Raw genomic sequence first — 15,404 nt, 5'->3', positions numbered from 1 at the left:
ACGCACGCATGCGCACACACGTACAAACTCAGCCTGGTCACAGAAGGAATCAAACTGGAAATTTTAAATCCTGCCTGATATCTCTTATCTTTGTTGAAAGTGTCTCTTTAGTCAAACACTAAACTAACTAGTGCTACTGTAGCAGTAGCATTGGTTAGCATTGAACGCTTCCTGCTCAGATTAAGAGGGAAGGCGATGCAGTCGTCTGTTGATGGAGCAGACTAGCCCCACCCCTTTTTAGTGCACTGCATGGGCACTGCCAGAGGAACAGAGAGTGCTGAGTGGCTGAAGACTGCTGTGTGTCCAGCATTTTAAATTCCTTCTGTGACTAGAGCTGGCATTTTGCTGAGCGAAATAATGACTTTTCTGAGAATGTGCCAAAGCCTCGAGCAAGGAGAGAGGCGGGGATGGGGGGGGGCAAATGCTGACGATCAACTCATGATTGAACAGTACTGTATTTTACACACACACACATGCACACACACACATACATATACAAACTAGCTCACACAAATTTGTGTTCACAGTCACAATGCACATACTAATTCACGCATGCAGATGCACGCTCGTGTGCAACGCACACTCGCACAAGCGTTCAGGCACATTCACAAGCGCGCACTCAGCACTGCGGTTTCCCAGCATGCTTTGCTCACGCAGCTCTCCCTTCCCCCCCCATCTACGCACAGCTGTCCGTGAAGGGCTATAATGACAAGCAGCACATTCTGCTGAAGAAGATCATTGAGAAGATGGCCACCTTCGAGATTGATGAAAAACGCTTCGACATCATCAAAGAAGCGGTAAGCCCCACCCTCTGGGTGCTGACCTCCAATAGGGCTTGCTGCGTTTTTAAAGTCAGGTTCAAATCCATTTTATTGGCATCACATATGGGTGTTATGCTGCCAGAATGCATAAAGCAGTCATCAGATACAATAACTGCAGTAAGAATCACAATGTGGGGGCATTCGTGAAGAACGTAAACCCATATGAATGATAAGTGATTACTGTATGAACAGGCTTTTCTTAGGGGCAGTGTGAGGCTCTAGTCTCTATGCAGTCAGTGGTGCCTTCACCACTGACTGCATAGAGAGTAGAGCCTCACACACTGACACAGAAGTCATATCATTGAATATGGGGACTGAAACTGCATTCTTATAAAAATACTTCTCCTTTTGAGTGTTTTCCGCAGTAGAATAAATACTAGTTACCTGAGACACTTCTGTCTCTGCTGCTATTATGTGTGTATATGTGAGTGTTTGTATATGTATGTGCATGCGTGATTGTTGGTGTGTGTGTGTGTGTGTTGGCATATGTAAGTTCTGGCATATAGCCTGTGCTCACTGTGTTTTTGTCCTCTAGTATATGAGATCTCTGAATAACTTCAGAGCAGAGCAGCCTCACCAGCACGCCATGTACTACCTGCGGCTCCTCATGACTGAGGTGGCCTGGACTAAAGACGAGCTCAAGGAAGCACTGGAAGGTGAGAGACGCATGCATGCATTCACTCACTCACTCACTAGCACAGACTCCCTCACGCGATCAAATCCAGTCACTCAAACTTACGCATGCTCACTCACTCCCTAACTCACTCAAACTCACTTAACTCGCTGGACCGTGGGTTCTGCCTGCAGCTCGGGACGGGGCACACGGTTCCGATTCCGATCTACCCTTGCCACTGTGAGAACAGCTCTGTGATTGATTCTGCTGTCTGAATCTGTGTTGCAGATGTCACACTCCCTCGCCTCAAGGCCTTTATACCTCAGCTGTTGTCACGGTTACACATTGAAGCCCTTATCCACGGCAATATCACCAAACAGGTCAGTCTGTAGTCTTATGTTGGATACAAATGTTGGAAGGATCAGTGTGTGGGTGTGGGCTGTGATTAACAAATGTGTGCCCTGTGTGTGTGTGTGTGTGTGTGTGCGTGTGTGTGTGTGTGTGTGTGTGTGTGTGTGTGTGTGTGTGTGTGTGTGTGTGTGTGTGTGTGTGTGTGTGTGTGTGTGTGTGTGTGTGTGTGTGTGAAGTGTTGGTCATAAATTGTAGGGATGTTTCTCCTCTTCAGCTGCTTTTGTCTGTTTGGTGGGAATGTCAGACAGGGTGCAAACTGAGGATCTGTGATAACATCAGATCATCACACCACAGTTTATATAAGATCCCAGCTGTGATGGTCTCTGCTCAGCCTGGCCAATGACGACAGTGTCACAGAGAGGGGAGGGGATTAAATGTAGGAGCAGAGGTGACTTTCATTCTCAGGCATTGTGCTTACCACAGCTCATTTCTCTTACATCATGCCCCATACTGACTCTTATGTCAGCAGCGCACACCATAGAGACTCTGTACCTCTACAGCACATGCTATAGAGACTCTGTACCTCTACAGCACACACCATAGAGACTCTGTACCTCTACAGCATACACCAGGGACCGTACCTCTGTAGGACACACCATAGAGACTGTTGCTGTACCATACTCACAGCGCATATCAGAGATCCACTGACTCTACTGCATTAACGGCTTTCTGTGGGCAGACTGCGTCAGCATAAATGACTTGACAGGGTGTCTGGCTCTCTCTCCTCCTCTCCCTCTGTCTCTCCCCTATTCTTCCTCCCTTCCCTCTCCCTCACCCCTCTCTCACTGTATTGGTCTGAGAGTATACAAAGGCTGTTGTACGATTTCCAGTTGTGTAAGCAGTACAATGCTGTTAACCATTGATCCCTTACCTTGTGTGTGTGTGTGTGTCCCTCCCCCCCTTCCCCCATCCAGTCCGCCCTGGGCATGATGCAGATGGTCGAGGACACGCTCATCGAGCACGCTCACACCAAGCCCCTCCTCCCGAGCCAGCTCATTCGCTACAGGGAGGTGCAGGTTCCTGATGGTAAGTGGCATTCCCCCTCACCCCTGTTCCTTCAGCTATAGACTCTAGCTGCCCCAAATCACCCCCTGCACCTCACAATATGGCTGTGGGGGGGGGGGGGGTGTTCACAGACGACGGGACACGAGCACGGGCACGCCGTGTTTGGCCAATCACCTCCTGGCGGTGGACACGTGTATCTAATGGGTTTCTTGTGTCTACCTCTAGCGTAGCGGAGGTTATCAGACTGTCTGATTTGGGACTGGGGAAAACGTGCTGAATTCATCTGAACCACGTCTTCGTTTCCTTGACTTTGGAAAAGGAAAGCCGTTATGTTATTAAGGCAAGGCCAATGGTCTCACTGGTTGTCGGAAAGACATCTTTATATTAGGGGCGTGGCTCAACTCCTCAACACCACTGCTGTCTGATGGGGTGAGCGGAGACGGCTGCTATGGTAACAGTTCAGATGAGCCAGTCGGGGTATCCCAGTAGGCAACTGCATAACAAGAAGTGAGCTCAAACAGAAGCTCATGTTTTTCCCTGATTGGAGTGAATGTGTCAGTGTGTTTGAGGATTTGTCTTTCTTCCCTGCTCTGGGTTATTCATGGGATGGCCTCTTGTCAAGTCTCTGTATCCATCAAACGAATTACGTTTACTTTTTAGTCTGTTTACAAGCTCAGTGTTGCTGTAGTCCTTTGGTCGCCTGCATATTTTATTTTATTTTATTTTACCTTTAACCAGGATGTCCCATGAGAGAAATCTGTTCAAGGTAGATGTGGCCTAGATAGTAGCTTTAAAATACAGTGGAAAAAAGTACTCTTCTACAAAGTCAATTCATGCAACCCAGCCTCCTACAATCAAAGTAAATTACACTCATCAGTCACAGTGCTGTGAACAAGAGATTTAAAATGACCCAAAGGTGCTAGTGCCTCCATTTTCAATCTTTTGTTAGTTATTCCATCACGTCCAGGGAGCATAATGAGTGCAGAATTTTCCGGAAATGATGAATATCTGTGGAGCATTGTGGCATTAAATGAAGGTAAGCTCTGTCTCTCTGGTGTGCAGGGGGCTGGTACGTTTACCAGCAGAGGAACGAGGTTCACAACAACTGCGGCATCGAGATCTACTACCAGACCGACATGCAGAACACCCACAACAACATGCTGCTGGAGCTCTTCTGTCAGATCATATCTGAGCCCTGCTTCAACACCCTGCGCACCAAGGAGCAGCTGGGTGAGGCCTACGCCCACCTACCCCACACTCACCCCAATACACCCACCTACCCCACACTCACCCTAATACACCCTCCTGCCCCACACTCGCTCTAATACACCCTCCTTCCCCACGCTTGTCGTAATACCCTAATGCTCCTACATCCTACTATGACTCGCTCATCTGCCTGCACCCAAAAAGTCCTGTCACTGTCTCTTCTGTTAGCTGCAGTACACAGATTAACAGGACAGCACACATACACCCGTGCACACAAACACACACACACACACACACACACACCGAGCCTTTGCTTGTTAAACAGGGTCTCCCGGTTAAAATAGAAGGGCTTTTCAGGGGCTCGGACACTGAAGGACGGCTGTTCCTTTCCCAGGGTACATTGTGTTCAGCGGGCCGCGGCGAGCCAATGGCGTGCAGGGCCTGCGCTTCATCATCCAGTCGGAGAAGGCGCCGCACTACCTGGAGTGCCGGGTGGAGGCCTTCCTGTGGACGATGGAGAAGTGCGTGGAGGAGATGGCGGAGGAGGCCTTCCAGAAGCACGTCCAGGCCCTGGCCATCCGCCGCCTGGACAAGCCCAAGAAGCTGGCCGCCGAGTGCGCCAAGTACTGGGGCGAGATCATCTCCCAGCAGTACAACTTCGACAGAGGTGAGGTCCTCCCCCTCAGCCTCCGAGCATCCACACCTTTCTCCTTCACATCCCTAATAGGCTGATCACCTCCTGATTGCTAATAGGTTGATCAGCTTTTTTCAAATTTTACCTGCCTCTCTGCTCCCTGAATACAGGCTCGGGGTCCTACAGAAGTATTTGGGAACGAACGACCAGGGCTGTTATTCAGCCTAGTCATTTATATGGATTATCCTCAGATCTTCTCTGGAGCTGTTTTCTGTGGTGTGGAATATTACTGTGTGTAATTGGGTTATGGGATGCTAATCTGGTCCTCCCGTCCCTTTGGAGAGGCGACACCGGCTCTCCGGGGCAGTGCCCGACCGAACGAGAGGAGCGAGGATGCGTTCTTCCCCCCCCCCCGCGGTGACGCGAGCGGGGCGCTAACGATGACGAACGTTTGAGCGGGAGTGCGTGGCCTCGCTAATGGACTCCGCTCTGATTAGTGTACCGCGGGGCGGGCTGCGCGCGGGATGTCTGGCTCCTCCTGGGCGGCTGAGTCGCTGCTCGTCAGGAAACGGCAGAGGCTCTTTATGAAACGCGCGTGTCGGGTTCTATCTGTGATCTCGCTGGCTAAGAGAGAGGCGTGGTTTTCTCCACGTAGCGCGTCCTGCTGTTACTTTGTTTTCTTTGAGAATGTGGTTCCCTTTCATCTGCGTGGAGTATTTTGTCACCTGATGTCATCGAGCTTTACATCTTCCTCATTCTAAACCATGCGTTCTCTCTGTTTCAGATAACATTGAAGTAGCATATCTGAAGACGTTGACAAAGGAAAACGTAATGCAGTTCTACAGGGTAGGTACTCTAACATCCTCTACTGGTGTAATGTTTCAGGTATATGTGAGGTAATGTAAAACCCCCCCCCCCCAAAAAAAAAATAAAAATCACCTTGGGAATCTTTGTCAGCTTTAACACCACCCTCTGTAATGACACTTCTGTCCCTGGGATGTGTCCTCTCCCTGGGGGAGCATGACATCTGCCCCCCCCCCCCTCCCCAGTCTCCTTGGTGTGCCAGCCTTGTGTGGTAATCCAGTCCTCTCCCTCAGTCGTCTGCACTTCCGCTGTTACTGTCTGTCTATTCATAGCAGCAGAGGTGACTCTTCACGAGCATGATAACCCAATAACAACTGTGTGTGCGTGTGTGTGCGTGTGTGTGTGTGCACAAGCACAATAACCCAATAACTGTGTGTGCGTGTGTGTGTGTGCACAAGCACAATAACCCAATAACTGTGCGTGCGTGTGTGCACAAGCACAATAACCTGATAAAAACTGTGTGTGTGCGCATGAGTGTGTGCTTGTGTCAGTAAGCAGGGTTGTTGTTTAGCAGGGTTCATGTTTAGCATCTCCCTCTCGCTGTCTTAGCTCAGGGGAGCTGTGAATTGACGTGTTCCCCTAAATGAGCGTGAATGAAACAGCAATGGTAGAGGGATTTTCGGATTCACCCTCCCCATGCCCCCTCTGTCTCCTGCAGGACCTGCTGGCTGTAGAGGCTCCTAAGAGGCACAAGGTGTCGGTCCACGTGCTGTCCCGCGAGATGGACTCCTGTGAGTGCCCCGCCCAAGAATTGGGGGGGGGAGTGGGCGGGGGGCTAGTGCATGAGTGTTCTTTTTGAACTTGAAAGATCTATTTTTCTCTCATTAACATAAGTCTACATGACATTCAACCCCACAGAAGGGAGTAAGTGATATTTTTGATACGGTTTTGATTTGGAAAAATAGGTATAATCCTGACTTTAGTGTGGTCATTTGACAGTATTGTAAATTCTCACAGGATTATTGTTCTATTTTCAAATGTCTAGAGATGAACTGATACATTTTTGAAAGAATAGATGGGTCATTTATTTAATCCATTATTGATGCCGGTATTATATTCCTAGTTTAAGGACTTTTCTCATTTCCCCCAGTAATGTAATCCACGCTGGGGTTTAGACTAGGGTCAGGTCCTGCAAATTGCCTGGACGGTTAGCATTTCTTATAGAGAGCCACTCCTCGTCCACCACCTCAGCTTCTGGATTACCATCTCTACCCAAGTCTATAATGCACACTGCGTAAAAACCTCCATTTAACACAAAGGTCTCCTGTGTCAAAAACGTCCTTCCAGTAGCTCTGGAAATCGGACAATGACACCTTTTTACATTATTATCCGTGTTAATCCTCTCTCCGTGCACAAGATTAGGCAGTGTATGAGAAGCGAGCTACGCTCGATATCTGCTATCTGTGCATTCTGCGTTTCCTGACCTTTAACCCCATTCGGTTTCCCCGCCCCATAATCCCCTGGTTTAATTAGGGCTCAGTTACTCTGTGAATGTGGGCCGCGTGCCTGGTCGTCCTCTCTGGGTTCAGGTGTGCCCGTGCGGCACGTCTGTTCCCCAGCCCTGTGCTGCACGCCTCTGTAATAGAGAGAAGGAGCTCCAGAGGAAATGCCACTTCCCAGAATCACATAGCCTCAGAGCACGCACAGCCTCAGTGATGGATGTAATCTGCGTGTAATCTCTTTATAGCGAGGTATATTTGAACTTACTGTTACCTTGCTTTTCTTACCCGTGTCTTTATTTGTTCTCTTCATTGTCTGCTTTTCTGAGATCTTTTTTTGGACAGGGCTTTGCCTGCGCAGATTGAAAGGCCCTGAATGAAGAGTAATGACTGTAATTGGTGTTTAGCATAGCTGCTTATTATTCCTGAATGCCAGGATCAGGATCACCGTTTCTGCGTGAATGGCTTTGTTTATATCTCAGAGGCTACACTGGGGCCAGTGCTTCAGGTTTTATTTGAGTGTTTTTTTTTGTTGTTGGTTCATTTCTTGTCATTTGTTCACTGCAGGCCCCGTGGTCGGGGAGTTCCCGTGCCAAAATGATGTCAACCTCGCCCCCACCCCCTCCCTGCCTCAGGTACTGCATCTCATTCACACCATACACTGCCTTACCTTACAGGGTAACTCGATCCCCTTACGCCCGTGGTACTGTATTAGGGTGAGCGTGTGGTAGGAGGGTGGGTGTGGGGTAGAAGGGTGTATTGGGGTGGGGTAGGAGGGGGCGTGTGTGGTGGTTTTAGCAGAGGTTAAAGCTAATTGTCTGATATATTGGTCTGTGTGCTCCCTTCAGCCGACAGTGGTGCAGGACATGACTGAGTTTAAGAGGAGCCTGCCTCTCTTCCCATTGGCCAAGCCACACATCAACTTCATGGCTGCCAAACTGTGAGAGGCGGAGCCTGGGATACAAGGCCCCGCCCCTCTGCAACTGGAACCACGAGGAGTCCTGTGTGTGTGTGTGTGAGGGGGGTGTGCATGTGTGGGTGGGGCTTGTGTGTGCACGTGTGGATTGGGGGGTGGGGGTGGGGGTGGGGGGGCTGGTGGAGGGTGGACGATTTCAGGGGGACGTTCTACAAACACGTGATTCTTAGCTAGCCGTGCTCATGGTCATAGCTCAGACTGTAGAAGTCCCACCGACATTTCATTTTTAGGATTTTTAGGAATTCTGGTTTAAAAAAAAAAAAGAAAATAAAAAAACAATTTAGGGTGCTGCAGTAGCAAACATGGGCACCAGCACTGCTCTCCTGTAAGTGGCAGAAACCTGTAGGAACCTGTTGGTGTGGGAATGGCCGTGTGGTCTGGTGCTGGATCTGTGCCAGCAGTCGGTCAGGTTTAGGAGGCGGGGCTAGTGGATGGGGGAGGTACTTCTTTAAAGTCAGAGACCCTGGGCAGATCCATCTTCTTGTGTTGCTGTGACAGGGAGAATAAGGCAAGGTGCATTTCAGTATTCTCACCTGAAGTCTCATCAAGTTAAAAAAATATATAAAAATAAAAATATGTTCCCGCAGCAACACACGCAGGAGAGAGAATATTTCTGCACTAACGGAGACATTAATTAGCCTTATGGAAAATTATATTGAGTTTTAATGTCTGAACACATTTTGAAATCATTTTTATTTAAACTAGTAAAATGTTGGTGGCCTTCTGAACAGCTGGTTTTAAAACAAAGGAAAACGATAATGGTGTCAAAATGCGATCTCCCTTTTATGCAGTGTTTTCTGCCATCTTGTATTCATGCGTCTTCTCAGGGCTACTGGAATTTGGATTTCATTTTATTTGAGAATAATAAAAAAAACATTTTAAAGGTTAGTCATTCTTTTAGTTCATTTTGTAATTTTAACAGCATTTTGTTTGATATGGCTTTTCTGTGATTGGACAGGGGTGCTGGAGTCCTTTTAAACCACAGTTTAAACGTTAAAACACGGCAATGAAAAAAGTTACGGACGCACTCAGTGCTGAGGTGCGCGCATAGCCCTCCTCGTCTCTGACGTCAGTGTTCTTCCGCCAAACTCGTGAATCCCCACCCCAATCAACCCCCCCCCACCGCCCCCACTTCAGTTACAGTGCCCTGGAAGTGCCCTTAAAAAAAGGGCCATAATTGGACATGCTCATACAAATCGGATTGGCTGCTTTTGCCTGAAGGGGGCGTGGTCTGTCAAGCAGAACGTGCCACAGCCCACTTACTTCGCAGGAGGTGCGTGCAGTCCCTCCCTGAGGAGGAGGAGGAGGGGGGTGTCCCTGTGACGGGGAGCCTGAGGTGACGGGCTGGGCTCAAGGGATTATGGGTCGCTGTCGCCACTGCGGTTTTCTAAAGCTGCTGCCGTCACCGCGCCGACCTCGTCAGCTGAGTTGTGCGACATCCACTTAGATTTCAGCTTCGTTTTTTTTCCCCCCGCCCCCCTTGTCGTGTGACCCTTTAACTGTTCTGTCATTCAAAGGTCAGGCAAACGGGCGGAACAGGGAAGAGACACAGGAGAGAGGAGCCTTTCGAATGTCAGCACTGTGCTTGTAAATATGCACTTCTCATACTAAGCAATAAAACTGTAGATTGTGTTAGCCGCGAACGCTCAGCAGAGTGGTCTCGTGTTGCAGGTTTGGATGGTTGCATGATGCACTTTTTCCAAGTTACAGGGTTTGGACGCGTGGTCCATCCCCACCTCACCTTTTTCTGTTTTCATACAGCCCGTAGCGGCAGGTCAGATGCTCGAATGAAGGGTACGGCTATTTCCTGAGGTGCGCGTCGAAATTAAAACCCCGCCACAAATCGCGGTTTTCATCTCTCAGGGCTCAATGATTATGAAGCTGGCCAAGCTAAGTCGCCCAAAATAGCCGCCTTTTGTACCACAAAATCGACTTCGTTTGATCTCCTGCCAGTTCTCAGGCTCCTCGGTAAAACAAAGTTATGCTGCATTTTCTACCAGTGGAAGAATTTAATCTATGTATACTCTGAAATGTTTATTTTTTAGAATGGCATCCTTTTCACTATTGAATAAGGAAAGTTCTCACTAAACCAAGTGTTTACAACAGAACAGAAAGCTTAGCCAATGGTTTTCCAGCATTTTACTATGTTTAACCACTATGAAGTAGAAACTCAGGCATTTCAATTGATACATTGTTTTCTACAAATCCAAAGGTGTCATCTAAGTAGTAACACTGTTGTATTTCCTACACTTCTCTGGCTCCCGGTGTCAGTATATCTGATGTCTCATCCGCGTTCAGTCATGGCATGGCAAACTCTGGCCAGAGATTGGTCGAGCTGTAGGGAGGACCGGTAGGAATTTTGAATGCAACTGTGGTCTTTTGTAAACAATTCACATTTATTGCTTATGAATTAATATCCTTGTAAACAAAACAATTTGTTTACACGAGCAGAGCTTCCAAGGGAATTATCCAGTTGGCTCAAGACATCCACATCAGGATGAAAATAAAACCTCTTCACTTTCCATCACTTGTAAACCCAAAAGAAACTGTATATATGTTCACCCATGAATGAATGCTGGCAGGTGCTTGAGCCAAAATGGACTCCAGTGGAATCTCCGCATTTTTTTATTTTGACTGGTTGTGGCAGACAGTGCATGACACAGTTGCACTGCAGATGTGAAGTGACTTTTCTTTCTGTTTACAATAAATAACATATGAAATTATTTCCAAGATTGGACCATCATTTTTCAATTCAAATATTTTTGAAATGCACTATGTCCCAGTTGTGGCTAGATGAAACCTTGTGACAATTTTTGTTTAAAGGAAGGGGCCCAAAAACTATGAAGGCCCAGATCTGGCTATTTAAGCTTTCACTGACCCAGTGGTGATAAAAACCTGCAGTTTCCCACATTTCAAACAATTCTTTGGATTATTCACAAATGGAATTAGAAACAGAATACTTCATGCACTACCATCCATATTCTTAGCAACACATTAACTACGACAATGTATTCTTGAGCCAGCAAAGTAATACATAAGCGTGCAAAGCTGTGGCTAAGTTTATTAGCTTATATGCACACAGTATGGATGCAGAAACACAATTCCAAACCCACAAAAAACTATTCTGGCATATAAGCCTGTAAATCTTCCTTTGGTGAAGAAATGGGGGGTATATCTAGATTAATGAGATGCACAAAACCTGAGACCATTTTGCACACTGAAATCTGTCTAAAACAGGTTTCTCTAGCCGAGGGGACGGGGGTAGGAATGAATTGCGGCAGCTCCTGAAATGAAAGCCGGCCTCGTCTGCACGCTCCTCAGCTGAAATGCTTATCAGCAAACGCAGGTACTGCAGACTTAATGAGGCGGGCCTGACGCACAGCTGGTTGCCGTGGCAGCCGCAGATTGGCCTGGACCTTCATTTCTGGCCACAATCCCTCTTTCCTGAGAATCTATTTTGAAACATGTCAATGCTGGCCTGTTCCCCTCCTTCCCCTGCCCTCCCCCCAAAAACAAAAAAAAAACAAAACCAAGATGATGTTAAAATATTAAGAGCCAGTGGAAATTTGCAGCTAGTTTTTTGCACATTTTAAATGTCACACATGTGTTATCCACAGGGCAAACCACCATCTCAGCTTACGGAATTAATTATGCTGTAACTCAGGTACAGCAGTGGTAACCAACCCTGCTCCTAGAGATCTATCATCCTGTAGATTTTCATTCCAACCCTAACAAAGCACAATTCATTTAACAGCTAGAGGTCTTGTTGAGCTGCTAATTAGTAGAGTCAGGTGTGCCGAATTAGGGTTGAAATGAAAACCAACAGGACGGCAGATCTCCAGGAACAGGGTTGGTTACCACTGCACTACAGCAACATCACAGACTCGAGCACAATCTGCAACACCAAAAGTCAAGCTGTGGAAAAATACATTTATTCACAATTATCAACCATTAAACTATAAATTCAGAAGCAATATAACTGTACAAAGCATACATTTATACAACAATATTCTGCTTTTGGCTTTTTTTTTAAACAATAAAACACATTTTATTTGTAGTTTATTCAAGAGCCCCATGCAATCCCTGGAAAGTAGTTCTCCATTTTTCACACTAATGGGGAAATTATTTCTCAAGAGAAAAAAAAAAGACAAAAAATATATACTACCTGTCGATTACTTATCTAAAATATGGTGTTGTATTCGGTGTCTGAGCCAGCCCCTGAACCAAACCAGACTACTCATCCTAGGCTTGTCTCTCACGCTGCGTTGGATTTGTTTAGAGTGGGACTCAACCTCTTCAAATGAATGGTTATTTTATGCTTTTAATGGGGTCAAGAAACCTAACCAGCTAAGCTCACAAAATAATGAAACTGTCATATAGATCAGCATTTTACACTGGAGGAAGTGTGTGTGTGTGTGTGTGTGCGCGCGCGCACGCATATGTATGAGTGCGAGTCTGTGTGGAACAGGGAAAATGCTGAAATGAGGTGCACGCTTAAGCATCAAGTCATTGATGACCTCACCAATTGGGCGTAGGAGGTGTAGGTTTGAAGATTGGGGGGGGGGGGGGGGGTCAAGACCTAAATAATCTACATCAATGAGGAGATTTAACATCCAGCTCAGGAACTAAATCCATGACCCGTTTGAACACCCTGGTGAAACAGAAGGAATGGAGAGCACAGGCCACACCGTCACTGCAGCGATCGTCACAACTCTACAGCAAACATCACCCATTAGTGCTGAGTGCAGTGGGACTACACCTACACCTCCACCTCCACCTGCCGCCGCTCACCCACCCGCCCTGCCTATGTGAACAGGCGGCTGGAAGCGCCTCACAAACCTCAAAAGTGCAGAGATCTCATCGTAACTGGCAGCTGGCAAAGCCTAATTTTGAAATCAAGCTCGCTGCACAGGGGCTGTGGAAGAGACCTCCGCCCCGCTGGATATCCCAGGAGGCAGCGGGGCCGAGCCCCAGGCTGAACCCCCGGGTCATGCGCGTGAAAGGACGAGGCCTGAAACATGTGAGCGTTTTGTTTCGGTAACTAATTCTAATCACAAGCCACTTAATACGACCCTCAAAGGCTAATTTAAATATACTGATAGTGCTAACTCCTGGAAAACGCTAAACTAGTAGTGTCTATGGCCTTCTCTGGCTGTAAGTCTCCTGGGGGTTTTTCACAGATCTGTTCAGCAGGGAGTGAAATGCTTCAACAGCAGCATGACTTGCAAAGCTACAACCAGAACCCGGACGGATCTGGAGGCACAAAATGGCACAGTTTCAGTCCTGGTTGCCTTCATTTCCCTCTTTAAATGTGAAAGAGAACCTCCAACCTCCAAAGGGCTCGACTCAGGCCTAGACCCTCAAACTTCACATACAACTTCACGTAGCTTGCATTTTACACAACTGAGTGAAGCAGCTCAAGTAAGTACATAAGAGGTTTCAAACCTGCACCCTTGTGGGGCCAAGTTAAGCTCTCCCGTTGGTTGTCATGCGACGTGTCTGAGCCAATCAGAGATCAAATCAACAGTTTGTTGAGTAGGAAGTTCTCTCAGGATTGAAGCTTGAGCATGCGTCCAGAAGAATGCTCGGGTGTCCAGCTTTGCTCCGGGACCAGGTTTCCGGAGATTTGTGGCAGAAAAATCAAGCTAAATCACTAAAAACTTTGTACATATAAAACAACAGGCTGAACATTAACACTTCAGGGTATACAATGTGTAAAAGACCACTTTGGCCAACAACTTAACTGTACACCTAAACCTAAACACACTCTAAACATGAAATCAATAACTAACATTAATAAGTTAGTATGTATCGTGGGATCGTTAGCTAGTGTTGTACAGCGTTGCGCCAAGATTGTGAGCAAGTGTTGTGCGGTGAAAAATAATAAAGCTCAGAAATGAAAGCCTTAAGTCTCAGTCACAGTCGGTCACTATTTAAAAAGAATAGCACAGGGATATTTCTTCATTGGCCAGCATTAATGCGGTTTAATGAGTTTAGTCTTTATGCCTACTCCATGACGACAGATGCAATGGCTCCCTTTCTGATATCTGTGCTGGTCTTTCAGGTCAGTCTGGTCACCAGACAGGGAAACACTGTGATGTCCTGCAACAGCTCCAGGGGCAGGGGAAATGCACAAGCAGAGGCTGTGTGGCATTCAACCTGTGGCCTTTCCACCAAAACCTCTGAATCACAGTACCAGTGGGGAGCAGGGGATTGTAGTCCAGGCCAAAAGATTGCTAGGTGTGTTTAAACTGGCCCTGAACTTCATCTCCCAGCACCACCTGGAACTCAGCTAAGAATTTCGCTGAGTGCCTTGTTCCTGTCTTCTGACTGGCCTTCTGTCGACTCTGCCCTGAATCGAAATAATCACCCTTTCACAACAAAAAATCAGAGGGGGAGTTAATGCTACTAAAGCATAGCAGTTTGTGCCATTCCATTTCTTACTGGAAGTAGGCAAGTGTTGATGGATTCCACCAATGTTCTAGAAGCCCTAAGACATCTGTGCCAAGAGTACCATTTGCATCCTTGAAAATGTGATTAAAACAACAGACGTTTATATCGACTTAAGGCGGAAGAAAAATCATCTTGCAAAATGAATTTAAAAATATATATGATAAAGATTGCTATCCGGAATATTCTGAGGTCCCAACCAATTTTCCACATGCGTACCAAAAAAGGGAATATTTATAATTCAGCTCCAGAACTGAGATCACTGCAAAAATACAACATAAAACAATTATTTATAATTATAAAATTGTCCTGTATGATTACATATGCCCCATACTCGGTATCCCCTTGCAAAATACTACATGTGCTGGTTATGCAGTTAAAAAAATTCTTCCTCTTACGAGTCTCTTTCAGAAGCACTAACCTGCCACAAGAGTTACGAAATAAAGTCACATTTCTGGGAAAACGGTTGTGTGTGTGTGTGTGTGTGTGTGTGCGTGCGTGTGCACATACGCATGTCCACTTAAGATTTTAAAATATTATCCAAACAATAAGAATCATGATAGTGATGTACTAGCAGTATACAACGAAGTCCACAAGACAGAGGAGAGCGGTGGGGCTGTCGGGAGGGGTGGGCGTGGCCCACCCTCAGGCCTCCTCTTGCTCAGGAAAGTTGAGTATCTTGCGGTGGGCTTGGCGCAGGTACTGCTGCTGTTTGAAGTAGACCTTAAAAGCTCCTTTGATGGCCACGAATGCAATTCCCCCCTGTAGCAGGATAAGACGAGGAACAATTAGTCTGTCTGTCTCACACACACACACACACACAGCAACACCCGGTCTGTCACACACACACACTCACACAGCAACACCAGCTCTGTCACACACACACACACTCACACAGCAACACCAGCTCTGTCACACACACACACACTCACACAGCATCCCATGTCACATGGGTTCAGAATATCGCTGATGGTCAGTGATGTCA

At 46.9% G+C, this 15,404-nt stretch overlaps 2 protein-coding genes across 5 annotated transcripts in view; one reads left to right on the top strand and one right to left on the bottom strand.

Moving 5' to 3' along the window:
- ide (insulin-degrading enzyme) overlaps positions 1-10,692 on the top strand; it is a 29,977-nt gene extending 19,285 nt beyond the window's left edge. For both annotated transcript variants that reach the window (XM_064318093.1, XM_064318092.1), the window contains exons 16-25: positions 687-797; positions 1,357-1,477; positions 1,723-1,814; positions 2,760-2,871; positions 3,913-4,080; positions 4,451-4,723; positions 5,475-5,536; positions 6,213-6,285; positions 7,561-7,628; positions 7,842-10,692. In XM_064318093.1, the coding sequence (XP_064174163.1) occupies positions 687-797; positions 1,357-1,477; positions 1,723-1,814; positions 2,760-2,871; positions 3,913-4,080; positions 4,451-4,723; positions 5,475-5,536; positions 6,213-6,285; positions 7,561-7,628; positions 7,842-7,937 (1,176 nt within the window). In that variant the 3' untranslated portion in view covers positions 7,938-10,692. The remainder of the gene's footprint in view (positions 1-686; positions 798-1,356; positions 1,478-1,722; positions 1,815-2,759; positions 2,872-3,912; positions 4,081-4,450; positions 4,724-5,474; positions 5,537-6,212; positions 6,286-7,560; positions 7,629-7,841) is intronic.
- A 1,193-nt stretch (positions 10,693-11,885) lies between these two features.
- marchf5 (membrane-associated ring finger (C3HC4) 5) overlaps positions 11,886-15,404 on the bottom strand; it is a 28,571-nt gene continuing 25,052 nt past the window's right edge. Inside the window, exons 6-7 of one of the 3 annotated variants that reach the window (XR_010327172.1) lie at positions 14,161-15,181; positions 11,886-14,005 (exon numbers count right to left, since the gene is read on the bottom strand). Coding sequence is in view for 1 of the 3 variants with exons in the window: in XM_064318104.1 (XP_064174174.1) it covers positions 15,065-15,181 (117 nt within the window). In the remaining 2 variants the exon portion in view is untranslated. Of the gene's footprint in view, positions 15,182-15,404 lie in introns of all 3 variants that reach the window. The other 2 variants (XR_010327173.1, XM_064318104.1) reach the window with 2 other exon arrangements.

Source organism: Anguilla rostrata, chromosome 18, assembly GCF_018555375.3.
Source record: "Anguilla rostrata isolate EN2019 chromosome 18, ASM1855537v3, whole genome shotgun sequence".
In the NCBI taxonomy this organism is placed as follows: Eukaryota; Metazoa; Chordata; class Actinopteri; order Anguilliformes; family Anguillidae; genus Anguilla; species Anguilla rostrata.
The sequence above is the reverse complement of the archived record's forward strand: the minus strand, read 5'-3'. Positions and strand labels throughout refer to the sequence as shown.